Source organism: Hydra viridissima, unplaced genomic scaffold (assembly GCF_058129835.1).
Source record: "Hydra viridissima isolate aposymbiotic clone 2 unplaced genomic scaffold, HvirCarnegie_v1 scaffold_4, whole genome shotgun sequence".
In the NCBI taxonomy this organism is placed as follows: domain Eukaryota; kingdom Metazoa; phylum Cnidaria; class Hydrozoa; order Anthoathecata; family Hydridae; genus Hydra; species Hydra viridissima.
Window position 1 is genome coordinate 1,115,311 of NW_028324303.1, and position 22,261 is coordinate 1,137,571.

General features: G+C 32.4%; 1 protein-coding gene, 1 long non-coding RNA gene and 1 pseudogene across 3 annotated transcripts in view; 2 read left to right on the forward strand and 1 right to left on the reverse strand.

Annotated features, from left to right (window-relative positions):
* LOC145201436 (uncharacterized) overlaps positions 1–16,267 on the forward strand; it is a 54,506-nt gene extending 38,239 nt beyond the window's left edge. The window contains exons 22-26 of the mRNA XM_090084191.1: positions 779–894; positions 15,133–15,376; positions 15,492–15,585; positions 15,675–15,767; positions 15,970–16,267. Coding sequence (XP_089940317.1) covers positions 779–894; positions 15,133–15,376; positions 15,492–15,585; positions 15,675–15,767; positions 15,970–16,198 — 776 coding nt within the window. The 3' untranslated portion in view covers positions 16,199–16,267. The remainder of the gene's footprint in view (positions 1–778; positions 895–15,132; positions 15,377–15,491; positions 15,586–15,674; positions 15,768–15,969) is intronic.
* LOC149889331 (uncharacterized) lies at positions 4,861–5,681 on the forward strand (annotated as a pseudogene). The gene is made up of 2 exons (XR_016451598.1): positions 4,861–4,980; positions 5,084–5,681. The product of XR_016451598.1 is annotated as an uncharacterized LOC149889331 (transcript).
* LOC149889332 (uncharacterized) lies at positions 8,463–10,586 on the reverse strand. Its single transcript, XR_016451599.1, has 2 exons — positions 8,827–10,586; positions 8,463–8,600 (listed from the first exon to the last, which is right to left on the reverse strand). It is a non-coding gene; the product is annotated as an uncharacterized LOC149889332 (long non-coding RNA).
* Positions 16,268–22,261: the final 5,994 nt, after the last annotated feature.

The following is a 22,261-nucleotide window of genomic DNA, read 5'->3' on the forward strand; positions in this document are numbered from 1 at the left end:
AGCTCCGGGTTCAGACGCTCAAATTTTCTAACATCCGTAACCGTCACCGGGAAATTGATCCCAGTGAATTTAGGTCCCCCAGATGTTGCCTGTACATTGCTAGGCAATCGACGTTGGGGCCCGCTAGATATTTTGGAGAGAGGAAGGCCCACTCGAAGCATCTGTCATCCTTATTTTGCTAATTGATTACAGAGCGCTTGGGGATGCAGTTAGGTGTCTTTACATAGCTCCTTCCGCTGAAAGGGCGGTACACAGTAGTTTTAATATATAGTACTTGACAGTGCTCTAGGATCCACATAGATCCATCAAATATGAAAACTTTCATTTTTTCTATGATCCTTTCTTTGGATCTCGCTAGCATATCAGCGATATCATTTCTGCTAAGGATTGGTTCAGTCTTGCCCCTCCGGCAGACGGTCTGCCTGGTAATATTTGTCGGATCATAGCCAATACCATAGACATCGGCAAGTCCAAAGCCTTCCTTCGTCATTTCAACTTCAACAACAATTTATACTTTCAGCCCTTCCTCCTCAACCGCCTTTTCTAACAATTAGGTTTTGCGGGGGTAGGGGGGGTCATTACATTAAGCAGCTCGAGCGCATCAGAAACTTGCTCATTTCAAACTAGCTAGCCTCTCCCGCAGGATCATCCCACTCAAATCCTGTCTCTCTGAAGAACTTGATCATATCTTCATTGCTTATCGTCTGAGCCGGAGTCTTAAGTAACTGATCAGGGATTGTCTAAGGTTGTCTTTGTGGTTTTGTCGTGTTGGGTATAGGTGGTCTTAGTGGTGGGGCCCATTTGGGTGTACTTATTGTTTTGGGTGCTGGTGGTCTTGGTGGTGGGATCAATTTTGGTGTGGATGGTCTTGGTGGGATTGATCGGGGAGTGGAGGCATCTTGCTAACTTGGCGAAGTTACATGCTTCTTGAAGGTTTCCAGGTACTCGTCTAAAGATATCATTTTCTCTCTGAGCAAACTCTTGAATTTTTGCAAAAAGGCGCGGTCCTTGTTTTATGGTTATATGAGCTCGTGAGCTCATGCTCTACTAATGACAGGCTTAGTGTATGATCACATTAATAAGCTTAAAGAGTTTTAAGATGTAAATTGCACATTTGTTTTGTAACGCCACTTTGCCTCTTTAGCATCTTACTCGCTTCACCGTAAATACAACAGTAATCAGTATAGCACTTTATCTGAAATAATTTTTCAGTCCGTTGAAAACGCGAGCGTGTTTTGATCTAAAACTCTTCCATTGCAATCTTTATGATATGGTGTAGTCAATTTATGCCACAAGCAACTTCACGCAATTCAACCACTGATCTCTATAATAACTGGATAGCGCAACTCCGAGCAAAACTTCTAATTTTTTGACGCAAAAATCGCCATATTGGATAGTCCTAAAAATTTAAATCCTGTAAGCTTTAAGTTCTGTTTTTTGACTAATCGCTTTAAATACACAGTATCAGTTTTCAGAGTTCTGGGGCTTTCCAATATGGCGATTTTGGCGTCACTTTTGACATTAGAGATGCGCTATCCAGTTATGAATTCAACCGTAAGCCCTCTACAACAATTTACTCGCGTTATTTTTATTAAAAAGTTTACTTTCAGTTGTTATGGATAGAGCCGGTGATAAATCAATCTCAGTGATGGTTTCTCAAGAGGTTCTGTTCACATTCTCCAATGGATGTTTTACATTTTTATAGTTTTAGTACTTTTATGTTGATGTCTTGAATAAGACCGAATAAAGTACGAATCTCAATATCAGTCATATGAACTTTAAATCATTTATAAATTTAGACATAAAAAGTTTTAAGGTTGCAGAAAAATATTTGTCTTACATCATACCTTTTATTATTTTGTTTCAACCCTTCAAGACATTGCACGGAATTGCTATTCGATTAAATCCGTTATGTTCGAATATAAAATTGTCAAAAAAAACATATGTTGTTTTAAAAACATATGTTCTTTATTGATAAACTTCAGAAAATTTAGGCTAATATCATCTCTAATAGGAAAAAATGTTGCGTAATCATAGTTAAGAAACCGTCAACCCTATCGCAAGCCGCGTCGCTGACTTGTTTGCACCTTGAAAGTTTGCCCAGTCGCTGGTCTCAGCCCCTAACCGCTGGCCCTACAATTCGAGGGGCAGCGGTTAGGGGCTGAGACCAGCAACTAGGCAAACTTTCAAGGTGCAAACAAGTTAGCGATGTGGGCGCTCGATGAAGGAAGGCTCTGGACTTGCCGATGTCTATGGTATTGGCTATGATCCGACAAATATTACCAGGCAGACCGGGCAAGACTGAACCAATCCTTAGCAGAAATGATATCGCTGATATACTAGCGAGATCCAAAGAAAGGATCATAGAAAAAATGAAAGTTTTCATATTTGATGGATCTATTTGGATCCTAGAGCACTGTCAAGTACTATATATTAAAACTACTGTGTACCGCCCTTTCAGCGGATATATATGAGTGGCAGAGATGGTGTTGTAGGTAGGGTTGTGGATGGTTTGAAGTATGGGAGTTTCGCCCTTGTTAACAACAATTATTGAAAAATATTGTTTGAAAAAAATATAAATAATTGAATTTAACAACAAAACCATCTATTAATAACTTTAAAAAGTATGTACGTACCAAGTTTTTTTTCCGTTGGTGGTATAAAATCTGGAAAGTGCCCCTCTGTTAAATGCAATATAGGGACTTTTTTTGACTTTCCCCAGTGGGCACATGACGTTGAAATAACGTTGAAATAACGTTGAAATAACGTTGATCAACGTCGATCAACGTTATTTCAACGTTATTTCAACGTTATTTCAACGTCGTGTGCCCGTTGGGTCTTGTTTTCTTTGATAATAAACTGTTATAAAATCTCTCAACCATTTGCTCGATCAATTTGCTCGATCAATTTTTACAAAAAGCTTAAGTTTGTTAGTAATTCCCCCCACCCACCCCCCTTTTTTTTTTTTTAAACAAAAAAAAGAATGAAAATGGACTAAATCCAAGAGGACTAACTTCATGATGAGCATGAGTAAATTTTTAATAATATATTTTTGAGCGCTCTTGTAAACAAAAAAATCTAAAGAGCTTGGTATTGAATTTGTCTACCAGTATGTTTACCACGGGAAGAAAAAGCGAGAAAATGCATTTTAAAGATTAAATGTGACATTCATGAAGCTTAAATAATTGAATATTCAAAAAAGAGCGCTGCACGTTTACGTCACGGTGCGGCGAATCTGCAAGTTTGCACTGCCCAAAGTTGGCTGTTAAGTAGCCCAGCTCTACATTTTTACTCTCCCCTGGAGCCCCTCAACCCTAACTCAAACCCGGTCTTTACTAAACCATTTTTTTATGCTAAATATGAAAAAAACTTTCGCACTAAGTATGTAAAATAAGCCGTATTTTTACCCCCAGCGCAACTTTAAAGAAATCCTGGGAATTTTTTTTAGTAAAACAGCAAAAGAAAAAAAGTTTTGTAGTTGAGCAAATATTTCGAAAAGTAGGTTATTGCGGTTCTAGCGAAACCTTATTTTTATGACAAATATATTTCAATAAATTATTTAAAGATATAAATTATAAAAATAGCAGTTGATATCAAAAAATGGTCGTATTAATGAAATGTAAAGATGCTATTTATTAACCAAAGTGAGAACACTTGCTTGTACAGATTTTGAGTTTATTTGGATTTATTGAACTTATTACGCATCAGTGCAAAAATATTTAAAATACGAATGACGCTTTGTAAACATTTTTAAACTTATGGTCAAAAGAGTTACTAAAGCTTTTGCGTCGTCACTGTATTTGGTTAAAGAAGTCGAAGTATTTCTTTCTCCTTTACTCCAACTTTTTAACAAAGAAAAACAGCAATTTTGAATTTGTTTTTTCTTTTTTAAGATATCACTGCGTCTTGTGCTTCAGAGGCTTTAATGCTCTGCGTTTCATTACCAAATCCAGGCGCGATTATTTCGAAACTTACTTCTAGAGTCGCGGTGCAGCTTGAGAAACTCTCAGCTTTGTTTTTGCGGCGGTGGTTATAAATACCTAATTTGGAAGGGAAGAGGTATAATTTTCGACAACTTAAAAATGCATTAAACTTCTTAAAAAAGTTTAATGCATTTTTAAGTTGTCGAAAATTATACCTTTTCCCTTCCAAATTAGGTATTTATTACCACTCTTTCTTCCTAAAAAAGTCTTTTATGTGCGGAAGGCCGAAGATACATGTAAATGATTGGATCTGAGACATTGTTTAACACGTTGATTCCAATCAAAGCAAGCAACAAAAGCTTTATTGAGTTCTTTGATTTAATATGCACATTGTAGGCAATCCGGTGTGGCAGAAAAACAAAGAAGAAAAATGCGAAAACAATTAAGAACGGCATTTTAATCAGTTTCTTCATCTTTTTAATTAACAAATGGTTACCGTTTACTAACGACAAATGATATGTTCTGACTACAATAAAGGTATATATGCATATCGAAAATGTGATTACCATTTTCCAATCTTCACAGATATGATTGCATTCCTTTTTTTTTTCTTATTTCATTTTTTAAACTGAATACTTGGTTATTTTTTTAATGACAATTAATATTAAGAAATATTTTACAATAAAAAAGTTACTAACTTCGTAATTAAATTAAGGAAAAATTACATATAAATCAAAACAAAAACATTTGTACATACTCTGTGCAGATGATTTTTAACACTTTTAAGTATTTAAATGAATTAATAAATAAATACATACATAAATAAAGCATAAATTGATAATTAAAATAAAAATTGCATTTATATTGTATTAAAAGTATTTATATAGTAATTTAAACTTATTTATACAGTAATATAAATTTTTGTTAAAATAGAAATTTCAAAATAAATAAGTTTGTTTAAAACTTGGTTGCCGTTTACGGACTTTCGAGATAAGACTTATTACAAAGGAATATTTTGCAAACCATTTGGAAATGGATGGAACTCGTTTAAATGACGGTATAAATACAATTATATATTTTATTAAAATAAAAAGTTAAAAAATTAACGAAATATTGAGTAAATAAGTTTTAAATAAGTATAACAGATTTTTTAAATTCAGGTTTATCAGATCCACCGGTTGCCGTATATGAACTTTCGAGGAAAGCGATCTTCATTATAACAAAAGAATATTTTGCAAACGATTTGCAAGTGATCATAGAACGTTTGGAAAAGTCTGTGACAGAAAAGGTTGGATATGCAAATTCAATTTCTGACTACATGAGACCTACTATTTCTGTTTTAATGACAAAGTTTAGAAACAAATATAAGGAAGCAGCTCAACGACAAGATTACTTTTTCAAAAAGAACGAAAACTGGTTAAAAACATCAGTAAATTTTCGGATTGATGCAAAACGTGTCAAGTCCATTCAAGGCAACAAAAAACAAAGAAGGCTTGCAACTATCATTATCATTGCAAGCCTTTTATGATGCAAATGCAGCTCTAACACTTCTATTAGACCTATGTTTGACGAAACATTTGTGCCAGTATTTGAGAAATCGGGCAAAAAAAAAGGCTTAAATACACTTTATCCACCATACTCAGCTGTATTGGCAGCAAATAAATGTTGCTACCCTCCAGACGACACCTCAAAATTTATCGAATCAAAAGCTGAGGTAAAGTTGCAAGCTTTATTAGACCACACCGTTCAACGTGTTTTACTGATGAACCAAAACAATATTACATAAAAGAGTGGTTTAGAAATATTGAATATGACTTTGTAAGTGGGGCTTTGACGGAACAAAGCATTTATAAAATGACTTCGGAAGATCCGAATATATCAGGTGCAAACTTATATTTTACTTCGCTTGTTCCATTGCAACTTGTAGGTGAAACGAATAAAGAAAATCTCTTCTGGAGTAATCCGAAGCCATCTTCAACCCTCTTTTGCAGACCTCTGAAACTGCAATTTACAAAGGAAACCGAGGAAGCTATTTTAAATGAGAAAACGCATTTCGACAAACAGATCGAAAATCTCCAACCATTAAAAACAACCATTCATATGAAAAATGTTTTCATTTAATACAGTTTAAGTATGACCATGTTAGGTTTTAAAGTATGCAATGCTATCACCAACACAAAATCTGCGAAACGGTGTTATCTCTGCCAGGCAACTTCCAAGCAATTTAATAACATTGATGAAGTTTTGAAAAGACCGGTAACCACTGATTATCTACAGTACAGACTGTCAACTCTACACGCCTGGATTCGATGTTTTGAATGCTGTATTCATTTGGGATACATAAAAAATACGAAAAAATGGAAAGCACGTAAAGAAAAAGATAAGCAGGAAAATGTTGGCAACCACAGACCCCTACATTTCATCTCTACGAAAATCAACACCAAAAAAATTGAGGACTTTGTTGCCAGAGGCTGTTGCCCTCTTGGTTCCTGTAGCCGAAGATTATGAAGACTCTGACGCAGATGCCGAGGAAACAGACTTTGAATATAATGAAGATTTCAACAAAGAGACAGATAAAGATTAAAAAGAACCAAAATGATTGTAACTGAAACAGAATGTTTTTTTCTATATTTAGCACTACCTTCCGTCATTTAATCCATTTATTAGCATTTATGGACACGTTGGATCCACCATTTTTTTTTTTTTTTTTTTTTTAACTTTTGTCAAATTTTTACTTTATGGCCTGAAAGAACCCTTAAAACCCATTTATGAACAATTTAAACAATTTTTTAACATATATGTCCGCCATATTGGATCCGCCATTTTGTTTTTATTTTTTATTTTAGCGAGTTCTTAATTAGTAACCTCAAAACATATTTGCCATGAAATTTCAGGCAAATCATTCAACGTTTTCATATATTGACCAACTTTTTCGATATCTGACCCACTGTGCAACGGGGTTAAAACAACATTTTCTCGCAAATTCAAAATAAGCGAAAGCGAAACATTACTTAAGCAAAGAAAAAAAACAAACATAAACACCTGTTTATCAAGTTTTAATTAAAAGTGTTACAGTTATTTTTGGTTTCATTTTCATTTGAAGCCGTTAATTATTTTACCGCTCTATTGACTGTTCCTGGAAAATAATGACAAATAAAAGTGAAATACGCTTTGTTGTTACGCTAGGTGTATTAGACGCAATTTTATAAATTATTATTAGATGATTGCCCCATGAAAATATCTAAGGGTGCCATATCCCTATCGGTTCATATTATCACCCCTTCGACAATCTCGTCATTTTGAATAAAACCATCATGATTTTGTTTATCATGAAAATAAAGTAAGAGCTACTTGTCTTTTAAAACTTTTTTCATCGCTTTGATGCCATCAAAAAGTTACAGCAAAAATTTTTTTTTGAAATCTAAGATTAAAATTAGTAAACTAAAAAGATAAATATTTGTCTACAAAAAAAAATAAAACGCGTAAAATTTTTAGAAAACAAAAAAGAGGGCGTAGTTTAAGCTTCGTTCTTACTTTTAAAAGTTCTAACAACATTCATAATTACGTAATAAAAATCGCAAACTTATCTCCCTTATATAGCATTAAGAAGTTTATTATTTTTATAGGAAAAAAGTTGACTATAGGACGGAGATTTGGCGCCCATGCCAAGCTTCCATATGCGCTGTAATCAAAGAAATGTTTACATAAAATTAAATTTTGAATACTGCATTCATTGAAGCTAATGAAACGTTTGCATGCAGATTAAAAAAAAAAAAAAAGATACGTGACGAAAGTTTATTAACTTAGCTAAATTAATTGAAGGGTATGATAACTTACATTTTTTCATAACCTTTTTCTTTTTATTGATATTTTCATTTTTTGTACAGCATTAAAGGAGAAGAAAGGGTTAAAGTTTTTAAAGGTTTTAAAAAAATTTATCCGAGTTGGGTAAAAACACATACTGAAATAAAGTTGGTAAATCTGGAAACATATTAAACAGATCAAAAATAATATTGTGTAGTAATGGTAGTTTTAAAAAAATGGTAAATAGTAAAAAAATAAAAGCAAGAAAACTCATGGAAAACCTCAATTAGAAAAGGAAGCACTAAGTTATAGGGTGCAATGAAAAAAGGATAACTTGGAGCCTCTAAATCTTTTTATTTTATTCAACTTTTAGGATCGATAGTAGTAAAGTTATGTAAAGATCACATTGCTCCAAGAAAATTTTTGAAAATGCAGTTTTTGTCAATATATAGGGTACAACCTGAATATTGTTAAACTAATTGAAAATGCTCCCGAAAAACCTAAAATGCTAAGAAAACTGCACTGTCAAGAAATGATGAAAAAAGTGGTTCTGACATAAAGTATGTAAAAACCATGGCTAATTGGGAACATGGATTTCTGTAAATATCCCTTTCTATACTGCAAGAACAGGATGACGGCAATTTATCGTTATGGCTTGCATTCCACAGCCGATGAAATCCGATGAAAGTTTTAAAATTTTGTTTAACCTTAGATGATCAATAACGATATCCGGCATTTCCGAGCTGGGTACAAACTTTAATTTATTATAAACAGGTTATAAACTTTAATATCAAAACATGCAAAACGGCTAACAACAACCAAAACAGCAGTCAAAAACAGCCAAAAGAAAGCTGCTCTAACCGTTTTTGTATACTTACAAACAAAATTGTATATACAAACAAATGAGAATAAGGTAAGTATGGGTATTTAGGCGCCCGGCGGGTAATAAGGCCCACTAATCCAAAGTAAGGGAAAAAATAAATTGTGAAACATTTTCGACATTAAAATATTAGAGTTATCTGGTTTTATCACTGGCAGCAAAAAAAAATCAGCATTTCTTTACCGCGCATTCGACAAAGGTGGGCCTTAATACCCATACTTACCTTATGCTTTTTTTGTATTGTGTATTTCGATTGTAGGAAATATTTGAAGTCTATGCATTTTGAATATTGATCAATAATGCTGATAAATTACTAAGCCTAGAAAGTGTTCTGGTATTCTGCAGCTCGGCTACCATATATAGTATCATTGCGGCAAATGGACGCTATCTATTCTCTTTTTAATAAGGAAGGTGTGGCCCTTCTGAAATTCTTGTGAACTTTTTTTTACCATTGGAATATATGATCTGTTATGGAAACCATCCAGTAATAGCACAGTGGACCGGAAAGCGATCAAAATTCGTTAAACAAAGTCATTCCAACAATAACATACTACACTGAGTTGGTTGCATTTTTTGTGATCTGCTACTGTGTTACATTTTATCAAGGAGCGTAAATTATTTTTAAACAGAATTAAGAAAATCTAATTTTTATTTGGTCTGTATTATCAACCGCGTGTTTAGTTCAAACTGGACCAGACTTAATTGCGTAACTATTATTGTTGCATTGTTGTTCAAATTCTTTATAATTTTTGTTCCATAACTTTTTTATGATTATTGTCGTAAAAATTTCTTTATGATTAACCGATAAATCGGATTTTGTTCTTTGTCATATTTTTAAAGTTCGCTTGACTTATTTCATAACGTATTTAGATCTTGTAATATACATTTTTACATATTGCGGTAGGTAATTTGTAGGTATCCTATTTGTCGCAGAGATACCATTGACCGTTCCGCCCTCGATCTCACGGAATATTTTAAAGTTGTTTGATATAATCTCTGTCATAATGAAGGACAACCAAACTAGCAGAACACTCTAAAGAAACAAGAAAAGCATAATTAGCTGTTATTATAATCAAATCGATTGCGAAGAGTTAAAATTGATCATAGTTTAATTATGATTAACGAATAAGAAGAATTTTCTTCTTTCTTGATTTTCTGTCAGCTTTTATTTGACAAAATAAAAAACAATAATAAAAAAGGGTCGATGCAAAACTCAAAGCGAAACTTTTACTCTTCTTTGTTTGAAAAAACCATTTTATTTCGGGAAATACGGAAAATATGAGAAAAACAAATCTTTTCTATTAGGGATAACCATAAGTAATCAATTATTTAAGTGGCAACAAAAAAAAAAAGAATTTCATTTGATTTGATTTGATTTTTAATCAGTTATATAATTTCCATCGTTATCAATGACCTTCTGCCATCTTGTTGGTAGAGTTTCAATTCCCTGTTTATAAAATTTAGTTTCTTTTGAAGAAAAATATTCCTCTAGGTGAGTTCGAACATCATCGACAGTTTTGAAATTTTTATTCTTCAGATAATGCTCCATGGAACGGAATAAATGAAAATCAAGTAAGGGATGGTGAAATAGTGGGTATAGGTCGTTGATTTGGAGAAAGCCGTTCTTTGGTGCGCTTGATGGTGTTATACAAGACCCGTTTCTCGTCACTAATAACCACCCTTTGTAAAAACGGCTCACTTCTTTGTTTGCACAAAAGAGATGTGCAAATTGTACGCCATTGATCTTTATTCGCATCAGACAATAGATGTGGGATCCATATACCCTCCCTGTAAACCTTCACGATTTCTTGAAGAAGTCTTTGAACTGTTGACGAAGTAGTTTGAAGAGTGTTTGCTATTTCCTGGATACTATGTTTAGGATTCGTTTCCACCAATTTTTTTAAAGCGTCATTATCAAAACTTACTGGGCGCCCAAAATGAAAATGATCAAAAATGAAACAGCATGAAAAAAATAAAAAGGTTTAAATTCACAATAGTCACTAAATTTAATGTCACAGATATTAAATTGCGCAATAAAACACATCATTTTGCATTCACGCTCTGAGCTAGCCTGAAACAAATATTCCACACTAAAAATAATTGATTACTTATGGGTACCTCTAATATAATTATTTTTCTGAAATAATCTATGGATGCATAATACATCACTCGATTTTTGTGAACATATCTCAAATATTATGTTCTTCGACATGATGCTCTTCATAATGACGATATAATTTATTCGCTCATAATTAGAATTTGTTTATGGCGGTAACGAACGGTCAGTATGTAAATACTTTTTAGTTTTTAAACTAAAAATGGTTTTCGAATGAAAACAGTTTAAGAAAAGCAATTAAACGTTTGGAATCACTTATTAGTTTAAAAAAAAAAAGATTAATTATTCAGATGATAAAGAGATAAAGGGATTTATTATGAAAATATAAGAATTTATTAAAAAAATATTAAAATGTCTTTAAAGATATTTCCTACATTCCGTTTGGATTTATACTTGTTCACTAACTTATGTAATTCATAAAACAGTTTGTCGCTTAAATGCTATCATTTTTTTTGCTTTAGTGTTTTAAATAAATTTGATTTAATACTCTTTCATGGATTATAATGCCTCAATAATGGCACCCTTAAAGTACATGCATAAAAAATGATGTCACCATTAGAACCACCGTTTTTTTTCCCTCTAATTCGAAATTTATGACGAAAAAGAAAAGTTCGAATTAGAAAGATTTTCAAATTATAGAAGATTATAGTGATATAGGTCAATATTAAAACGAATATTGACGCTAGGCTAGAATTAAGAGAATCAGGGTAATAATGAACTGAGAAGGGTCAATAGTAAAACGAATATTGACACTAGGCTAGAATTAAGAGATGCAGGCTAAAAATACCGTGATATAGGTCAATATTAAAACGAATATTGACACTTGGCCAGAAGTAAGTGAATCAGGCTAGAAACACAGGGAGATAATTCAATATAAAAACGAATATTGACACTAGGCTAGAATTAAGAGATTCACGCTTAAAATACCGTGATATAGGTCAATATTACAACGAATATTGACGCTAGGCTAGAACTTAGAGATACAGGTTAGAAATACCGTGATATAGGTCAATATTGAAACGAATATTGACGATAGGCCAGAAATAAGATCATAAAGCTAGAAATTCATTTAAATAAGTCAATATTAAAACGAATATTGACAATAGGCCAGAAATAAAAGATTTAGGCTAGAAATACCGTAATACAGGTCAATATTACAACGAATATTGACGCTAGGCTAGAACTTAGAGATATAGGTTAGAAATACCGTGATATAGGTCAATATTAAAACGAATATTGACGATAGACTAGAAATAAGATCATAAAGCTAGAAATTCATTGAAATAAGTCAATATTCAAATCAAACATTGACACTATGATAGAACTAAGAGAATCAGACTAGAAACTCACTGAGAACGGTAAATATTAAAACGGATAGTGACACTAGGCTAGAACTAAGAGAATCAGATTAGAAACCAACTGGGAATGGTAAATATCAAAACGGATGTTGACACAAGGCTAGAACTCACAGAATTAGGCTAGAAATACACGAATCAAGATCTCTATCCGATCGGAAATTTCAATAGTAAAACGAATATTGAAATTAGGCTAGAATTAAGAGTTTCAGGCTAGAATTGCGCTGAGCAAAAACTTGATCCGAATTAAAATGTCAATATTAAAACGAATATTCACACTAGGTTTATGCTAAGAGAGTAGGACTAGAAATACCCTTAAGAGAATCTTAAATTAATCAGGGATTAGAAGTTTAGTTTAGAACTAAGAACTTTAGGCTAGAGTTGCACTAGGCAATGACTTATTCAAAGTTGAAATGTCAATATTAAAGCGATTATTAATTTATGGCTAGAATATAGAGAATAAAGCTAGAAATGCGTTTAGTGGAATCTTAATTTAATCAGAACTTTGGTCAGAAACTTCAGATTTAAAGGAAATAAAAGCGTTAGGTATAACTTTGATGACTCTGATGTATTAGGGAATATTGGTTGAGGAGGGGCTGTTTGACGATCTTATGCGTGTGCGGCATTGAGCATAGAAACTTTTTCATCGACGTGACTCTTTAATTTCTTCATCTGTGTGAGTCTTTAGTTCAATCTGGACATCTGTCCGAAAACAATTTTACTAATTCCATTCTTGGGGCTTATGCTAGTTCTTCCCTGAGGCGTTCACTGCTCAGTCTTGACCAAGCAACGCAATTCTATTTTCAAATAAGAGAAATCAATCTAATTCGAAATTTATGACGAAATATACCGTATGTGATTCGACTAAAGCGCTTTTTCCTCTTTAAATTCTGTTGCACAAAATAAATTTATTTTGTTTTATTCAACAGAATTGAAAGTTGAAAATTATTATATATTTTATGACGGATTACCGTAGTTTTTTATTTTACATTTGAACATCATGTGAACTTGATTTTAAGTTTACTAGTTTTAAAGGATGATTAAAATAAATACTTCGTTTGGACTTTTGCAATTTGCTATTAAGACTTAAGTATATGATTCAACCCTATATTTCATAGTGTCATTAAATTAACATATCACACATTTACTGTTTGCAAAGTTCAAGTAAAGCCTGGCAATTCAAAATATCGTTTTAGTAGTTCAGAATTGTTACAGAACATTTTACGTGGGACCACTTTACTTTTTGGGGAACATTTATAACTATGAATTTAGTGATAACGGCTTTACTATAGTTTTTCAAGTTTTAAAAAATTTGCTTTGATGTTTTAGAGCAGTCTTGTTTCAAATAAAAAATAATTATATTTCAAGGTAACAACTATGTTTTAGAAGCATTTAACTTTAACCTATACTTATTAAGCAGGTATAAACCTGAATAATATGCTTATGGCTTTTAAGCAACACTATGCATTTTGGGTAAAAAAACTAAATATTATTTCTGAATTGTGCTTTTTGAAATGTTTTAGTAAGGTTTTATTATATATTTGTGTTTTTAGATGAATGTTACAGAGGCTTACCGAAATCAAAACTTGATCATGATCTTATAAAGTTTCCAGTCAATTATTCAGAAATTTCAGATGGTTTTAATTTGTACACAGATTTTGATGAAGAGTTAAATCCAGAAATTGCAAATAGTAGTGATTTTTTTAGTGATACTAATACAGAGTTTCAACTGATACAAAAGAAGTTTGGTATAACTAGTACTAACTGTTACTAATTGAAACAACTGAGAGCTAAGACTAAATTATGAAACGTGAAAATTTATTGAGAAATTTGCAAAAGCATTTGAGCCAATATTTTACACAATGAAAGACTTTCAAAGGTCAGACTTTATCATTTAAGACTTCCTTTAACAATTGATGATAGTGGGAATGAATTTAGAAAAGATGGTCAGTAGGCTAAATGTTTTTACATGGAAACTTCTAGAAGCTTTAAATTTTTACATGGAAAGTTTAAATTTTTACATGGAAAGTTTAAGTTTTTACATGGAAACTTCTAGAAGCTTTAAATTTACCTCTTATAATAGTTTTTTGAATATGTATCATTGCTACACTCTTATTAGACTTGTTTTGCATGGAATAGTGCTGGTCATGAAGTTAATTACAGTTTATTGAGAAGTCATGAAGTAGTTTACTAACTTAAGATACACCATTTTTAAAATCACAAAGACATCTTGCTGAAATTGCTTGACAGCCTGACAATGTACAAGATGAAGATGAAGAACATTTGACTCAACTTTCAGGTAGAAATTTCAGTTTTATTTAATAAATGATAATTAAACAATACTTGATAAAAACCAAGTGTTGTAAAAACTGTTTTATATAACTGTTCACTTAGGCATTGTATATATATATATATATATATATATATATATATATATATATATATATATATATATATATATATATATATATATATATATATATATATGCATACATACATCCATACATACATGCATGCATGCATGCATACATCCATACATACATGCATACATGCATACATACATGCATACATGCATACATACATGCATACATACATACATACATGCATACATACATACATACATACATACATACATACATACATACATACATACATACATACATACATACATACATACATACATACATACATACATACATACATACATACATACATACATACATACATACATACATACATACATACATACATACATACATACATACATACATACATACATACATACATACATACATACATACATACATACATACATACATACATACATACATACATACATACATACATACATACATACATACATACATACATACATACATACATACATACATACAATGTAGGCCAAAAGTTTCCGGACACTTGATATTTTTTATATAAAAAGCTAAAATCTATCCTTTATCATTAAATTAAACAATAATATTAATTTATAATACTTAAACTTACTAATTTTAAGTGTGTATGTAAGTTGTTATAAATTATCGCTTTTTGTTTTAGGGGGATTGGGAGACTTATAGTACTTACCACACTGAGTATGACACTATAGAATGGATGGAAAGTTATGGAGATCCTGGCTATCGTGCACATTTAGCTTATTCTCAAGTGTTAATGCACATACTGCTAAGAGTCTCTGATTCCCCTTTAATTCCATTTAATGGTGTTGCACTCAGCGAAGACTTGAAAGATAAATGTGCAAAAGTAGTTTCTGATATTCACCAAAAAGATGCTGCATTTGATGCTGGTATAATTTTATGAATTTTTCAAACTAGTTTACTAAAAAGTATTAGAAAATATTAACTGAATATGTGAAGATGTTTTTTTATCATTTTTTTTATTAGTCATTTGCTTTTTCTAAGACCACCTGTTTGATGCAGTTAATAAGTTTGAAGCGGCATTTTCCAAGCTTAAAAGATTCCTTGAAAAGGAAATTGACATAGACAAACCAAATAGGTCTTCTTTGAATAAGTTTTAAAAGTTTTTTTACTTTTTGTATCTTTTTTAAAATTTCCTAAGTATCAATTGCTTAGCAATCTTTTTAGTGAGCTTTCGGTTCGTATGTTAAACGATGTCATAATGCAAATCGAGAAGGTTTTTTTGAGAGATAGTGGATTGCTTGGCAGAGAAATAATCAAGTAGTGCCAATCAATGTTTTTTATGATTTGCTTGTTTTTTCTGGTTTCTTCTTGTTAAATTTAATATAAGTAGAATGGTTTGTGCTGAATAAAGCCATCTGGGTTTTCTCATTCGATAAGTTTTTATCGAATAATTCACGAAGTTCGTGTTTATAATGATAATCTACAGGTTCTTTCGCAGTTTATTATTATGTAACTTTAGAAACTATGTCGCTGCACCAGCTGCTAGTAACACGTACGGATCTTCTCTGTTTCCATCGATCGTTGATTCCTTAGACAAAGTGAAAGTAAACTCCGCTGCTAATCAAACGAAAGAGTGGAATGCTGTAAAAAAGGAAGTGACATTAGTGGCATTGACAATCGAAGCAAGTGCTGACTGGATTGAGCGTGGCGTACAGCTTTTATCTCTCACTGGATTGAAAGTGAAATGATCTTTTTTTATTAGTATTAACTTTGCAGCTTTTTAATGAAATTTTAAAATCTCTGTAATATAATTTTAATAATTATTTTTTAATATATTTTTTTAAATTGAATTTTTATAATAAATTAGAAAATTGTTTATAAATAATATTGGACTTTTTTTTTTGGAGAACACCTGATGTTCTGGTATGCCCTACTCTTGTGCTCGGTTGCGTACCCTCCTCTCTAGAGCTTATACAAACGCTTAATGCTTAAATTAGCTCGTTTCTCGAGCTTATTAAAGCAGTTAAAACTCGCGTTAGCCGGCCACGTAAGTTTTTTCGAGAATACAGCATGTGACAGTAAAATTCTTTATCAACCCCAATAATAAGAAAAACAATGCAAATTCAAAACTGCCATATACTTTTCTGGAAAATTTTAAGCTGAAATAATTTAATCACAGATTTCTCGTATAAATTTCCTATCTCCCATCTTAGATCTTGCTGTAATAACAAATAAATTAGGTTTGTATTTTGTTGTTGCCAGTAAAACCCTGCATGTCGCAATGATATATTATTTTTCAATGATATATATTTGTAGGATTTTTTTTTTTTTTTTTTTTTTTTCAAGTTTGCTGAAAAAAACTTTGATTTCTTTGTTGGAGAAAAAAAATCCGCGAAAAAATTTGTCCGCGAAATATAATCGGCACAAGAACAAACATGGATTTAAATTAAAAAATTAAAATAAAATTTTTGCAAATAACATAGTGATATCAGGGAAAGAAGCCGTTGTTTTATTTTAGAGAAACCTACCTTGCAACGCAGAACAAACAGGACAATTTCTGCAAAAATATTGTTTTCTTTTTCCTTTCGACACTGAGGAAGTAGCAAATCGACTGAAACTTTTAATGACACAATAATGGTTAGTGTCATCGTTTGAAATAAACAACAAATCAACACAATGCTTTCGATCTAAAAATTCAGATATTCGCAAAGGGCGAGGTTTTTTTTCATCATAGCAAAAGACGTTGATGCTAATGCTTGGATTATTTTTCTCAAACTTATCGATTTTATTAATCTTGACAGGAAATTCCATTCTTTCCCAATTTAGCTCTTCAGATTTTAGAACCAAGTCTTCATCAATTATTTCGTTGTTTCTATTTTTCAGATTCGCCCTGGTGACAGACCATTTAAAGCATTGATCGTCTTTGTTTTTCATATTGATAATCGCGTTTTTGTTTTTCAGTTCAACAGGCAGCTCCGTGTAGGAAGAACCGGTAAGAGGTTCGTAATCAATAAAGTTAATATTCATTTTTAAAATTTTATTCACTCTGCAATCGGATTCCTTATTGTATTCGATACTACTTTCAATGACTTTTTCTTCCATTTCACCTATTAACTCTCTTTAATCTGTAGCCTCCAGTATAATTTCAGAGAAGGATGAAAAATCAGCGATTCGAATTTCTTCTTCACCAGTCAATTTGTTTGTATGTAACATTTCACCCTTTAAAACAATTCTTACTTCTAACCAAGTTAAAAAAGGCCACAATGTCTTGATATTGAACAGGAGGTTCGTAAGAAAATAGCCTAACAGCACGATCTACTGCATGTTAAGTCAATTTAAACTCGATTCTCGGAGCAGGAACCAGCTTAACAGGATGAGTAGCAGGAACCGGTATTGTAGCAGGAACAGGTGTACTAAATACAAGACCTTTGAGGGACTTTATCGTTTTTTCCACTCCATTTTTGACATTTCTCACTGCATTCTTCACAGGTGTTGGAACGTATGGATCAATGACAGTGGGCACTCGGTTAAAACCATGATTAACCGCATTTATAGCAGTCGTCTTAAACCTTGAAAATAAACCAAGACGAGGAGCAGGAACTGGTCTAGGTGTAATAACGTTCGTGGAGTCTTGAAAAGACTCATCAATAATAGATGTTTCAACTCTAGTCGCATGATTTTGTAAGCGAGCAGGTCCGAATGAAATCAAGTCGTTAGAAACAGGACGAGGAGTAGGAACCGGTCTTTGAACCATTGGTCTTGCATCAGTCGTCCGTCTACGAGTTGCAGGGTTAGAACCAATAACAGGCCTCGTTGTTTTTATAGCCTAAACAAGCTCTTCCCTGTTCATTCTGGTATAGCCTTTTATGGCTCTTTCTTTTGCATCCTTTCGCAATGATGCCATTGATACTTTATCTTTCGATACTTTATCACTCATTTTATTAAAAGAAGAAAAAAAATTTTCAGTGCTTTCAATTTTTCGCTCTTTGGCGATTAATTTCTTTGACAATTTATCACTCATTTTATTCATGCCATGATTTTCTTTAAGTCAATTCAATTTTTTTCATTTTTTGGCAACTTTTTCAATTCTTCAAAAAGAATTAAAAAAATGTTTAAGCCGCAGGAGCGCATAATCTCCCCATCCAACGAGATGAAATGAATTTTTGAATTTCTTCCCACTCTTTTGCAATAATATCATTTTCCGCTTCAGGTAAATCTTCAGGCAATTTTCAGGTAAATTGCCACTCAATCTCCATCCTTCTTCTTCCAATATTAACACTTCGTATTCCAAGTTCGATATTTCACGATGAAATATTCCCACCCCTTGCAACTGTCTTATCCTTTCACCCAACAAATGTTGTCTTTCTTGCAAATGCCTTATTCTTGCATCAATCACAATTATATCCATCTTTTATTATACCAAGAAATTTTTTTAACTCGAATTCAATTTTTTTAATTCTTTGAAAAGAATTAAAAATTAAAAGCCTTTCATTTTTCCCGTAAATGCGAATTGACATATATCTGAATGAATAGCATTAAATTTTTTTAAAGCTTCAGATCAATGATGATATTGTTCACGACCTTTAGGGTTTAATATTCCCAATTCATGATAACGATGCAAAACAGTAACTGTTTTTAAAATTGGAAACACCTCTACAAACGGCGTTCCTTTAAGCATTTCTTTAAAAGCGATTTTTAGCTCCTTTGGAAGTTTTTCAACATCGTTAAAGAATTCAAGTAAAATTGTTGATTTAGTTTTATAAGAAGTTGGATTATGGTCAAGAGCATTTGAAAGATCTCTCCTTTTAAACCATTCCATCTTTTTATTAAGGGAAGAAAAAAAAATTTTCAGTGCTTTCAATTTTTTAATTTTTGACATGTTAAAAAATCAATTTTGCTGGTTTTTACGTTTTTCAAGCTTTTTAGAATTTAGAAATTCAATCTTGAATCCATCATCCACCTTTCCATCTCGACGCTCTAAATATCTCCATCCACGACCAGTCCCTGCCATCGCTTTGTAAAAAGACTTGTATTTAGTCACCTCACCCGTTTCGATGTTGGTTATTCTCACAGTGATGGGATTTTTCCTAACCAAACGAAGCCATTCCCATTTTGGATCAGCTGGCTTTTTTTCTTTTATTTCACATATTTTCTTTTCTTTTGCTCTTCCTAAAATCTCATCTTTACTGATCAAATTATTTTCAACCGCGAGCATCATCAACGTCATTAAATCGTTTGCTGTTTTACTAACACCGTTTTCGTTCAGCAAATTTTTCAAATACGATGTTGTATATCTCATTTTTATTAGGGAAAGAAAATTATTTATGTCAATTCAATTTTCCGAAAAAGAGGAAGAAATTAATAAACAGCAGTCATGTTGGTTCCGTCTGAAACAAATTTAAGCAAATTATCAAAAATAACCACTGCAAAAAAAACAGCATTTGCAATAGTTGTAGTTCGGAATTTAAGGTTTACCACCAATTCAGCTGTTTCTGACGCCATTCTTTCTTTTTGCTTGCTGATATCAACAAAGAACAGTGGATACAATTTTATATATTCAAACAAGGTCAACCCTGATTGACAAACAAGTTCGTTTGTGCCGTAATATTTTTCATCAAAAGAGAACGTATCTGCATAAGTCATAACCACTCTCTTTTCTCCAAAATTCAAGTCGTAATTGTAATTTGGATACTTTATTCCATTAACTTTATTCCGGAATTTTAAATAAAAAAGCTCCAACGGATGTAGTGTCTGCAAACAAGTGGTCTCGTCTAATATTGAATCCTGAATTTCCAACAAGATTTGATGCATCCGTGAACCACATCTGTTTTAATCCATCTGTAATCTGAAAACCATAAGGGTATTTCAACATTCCAAGCATGGTGGTGGCTTGACCTGGATGAATAACTCTCTCCACTTGCTCTCCCGACAAGTCATAAGTCACATCGTTAAACAAATACATCAAAGCATTGTTCACCAGTGCAATCTTGTCTGTAGCTTCGTAAAAAGTCCCATCTCTCTTTTTCAACACTCCTTCAATGAGAATGTAAGCCTCTGATGGTACTGTTTGAATTGATTGACAGTCAATCTCAAAAGTAATCGTTCCTGAAGAATTTAAATCGAGATTTGTTGGAAGGTACTCAAAAAAATCAACTTTTTCAATACCAATATCATACTCTGGGTTCTCAGTAACTCTTAATCGGTCGGTATTTATCATTTTTATTATAAAAAATAGATTTTTTTAATTTATTTCAATGAGTGTCTGAAGGACACTCATTGAAATAGCAGGCTTATTACAATAGGGGGTGACCAAGTCCTTCGGACCCGCCCCTTGCAGCAGAATACTTCAAACAATCATGCAATTTTCATGTCCACTTAAGATCAGACGATCTTAAGTCCTTGTCCCATTTTAACCAGGTCTTGGATTCGAATCGCATTCTTTTTAGACATTTTCTTACTTTGAATGGATGAACCAGTCTTAAATTTCTCAATGGTCTTTTTACCTTTATTAATAGCTTCGTCTTTAGCAGCTGAGATGGCTGAAAAGGCTAACTCTTTACCAGCAGATTTTGCAGCTGTAATCGCTTCTCGTCCAATTTCGCTTTTTGCAGCATTTTTAAGCAAATTCACTGTTGCTTTTGACATGCTTGAAGCAGCCGCTCTTTTTATGAATTTTTTAATCGTGTCTACAATACCACATCCAACAACGTTCTTTTTCACATATCTTTGATTATTACAAATAAGCATTTTTAAATAAAACAATTTTTTTTAAATAAATTTATCAATAGTCTTCATTAACGATTTATATTGCTCTTTATTAATTTCCCCTTGTCTCAACAGCTCTTCGCAAATAGCAATAGCCTCATTTCTCGACCCTGTATTTCCAGCATGCCAAGCAGCAATACTCAATTCAAGCTTTTCCACCGACGCATTCGGATCGCTGGGAAAGGATAATCACTCCACGACCTTTTTATCCTTTTTCAATACGCATCATTTTTTCCCAAATGGGTCCAATAAGTTGCTAATACTTTGGTCTCATTGAGGCTTTCGGTTTATGCGGTTGCGAATCAGATCTTATAGCATCACTATCCATCAAAATTTTTTCATAATTTTGCAAATCTTCATCGGTATAGCTATTTGGTATTGTTAATTTGGTCATCAGCTCCCAAAGACCTTTTGTTCCTTCATACCTTTCTCCACCAACAATAATGTCATCTCCATCCATTTCAACCTCCATTTTACCAATGTACATTTTATCTTCAACTTTGTTCACTTCAAAAGACTTTTTTTGATCGACTTTATCCAACAGGATCTTTTCTTTGCTATCGATGATCGGTTTAAACAGTTTGCTCACATCCGTCTGGAATTGGGAATCCATCAAGTTCTCATTCACACTGTCTTGATAAATTTTATTTCTTCTAGCCAACACCACTTTCACAATTTCATCCCGTTTATTCGGGTCTTGTATTTTAAAGAAAAACATCTTTTTAAAATACGCAGAAAAAAATCATAAATAGGTTTTTACGATTATGTTTAGTAACCTTTTTTGAATAAGTTGTTAAACGTTTGAATCGAGTCTTCTCGTCCTTTTTGGATCAAATTTTCTTTGGTGACTTCACCAATACCTATTTTGGTTTTTGTTTTTATTTCCTCTTTCATGGTTTAAGTTTTTGAAGCTCCTCCAAAATCAACTTAAACTCAGAATCGCTTATTTTTCCATCCACCAATGCTTTCGAAATATGGTCGCTGATCGTGTTCAATTTAGACTCTGCTAACACTTTAATCTTTTCATGCTTTTCCGCTTTTAACGC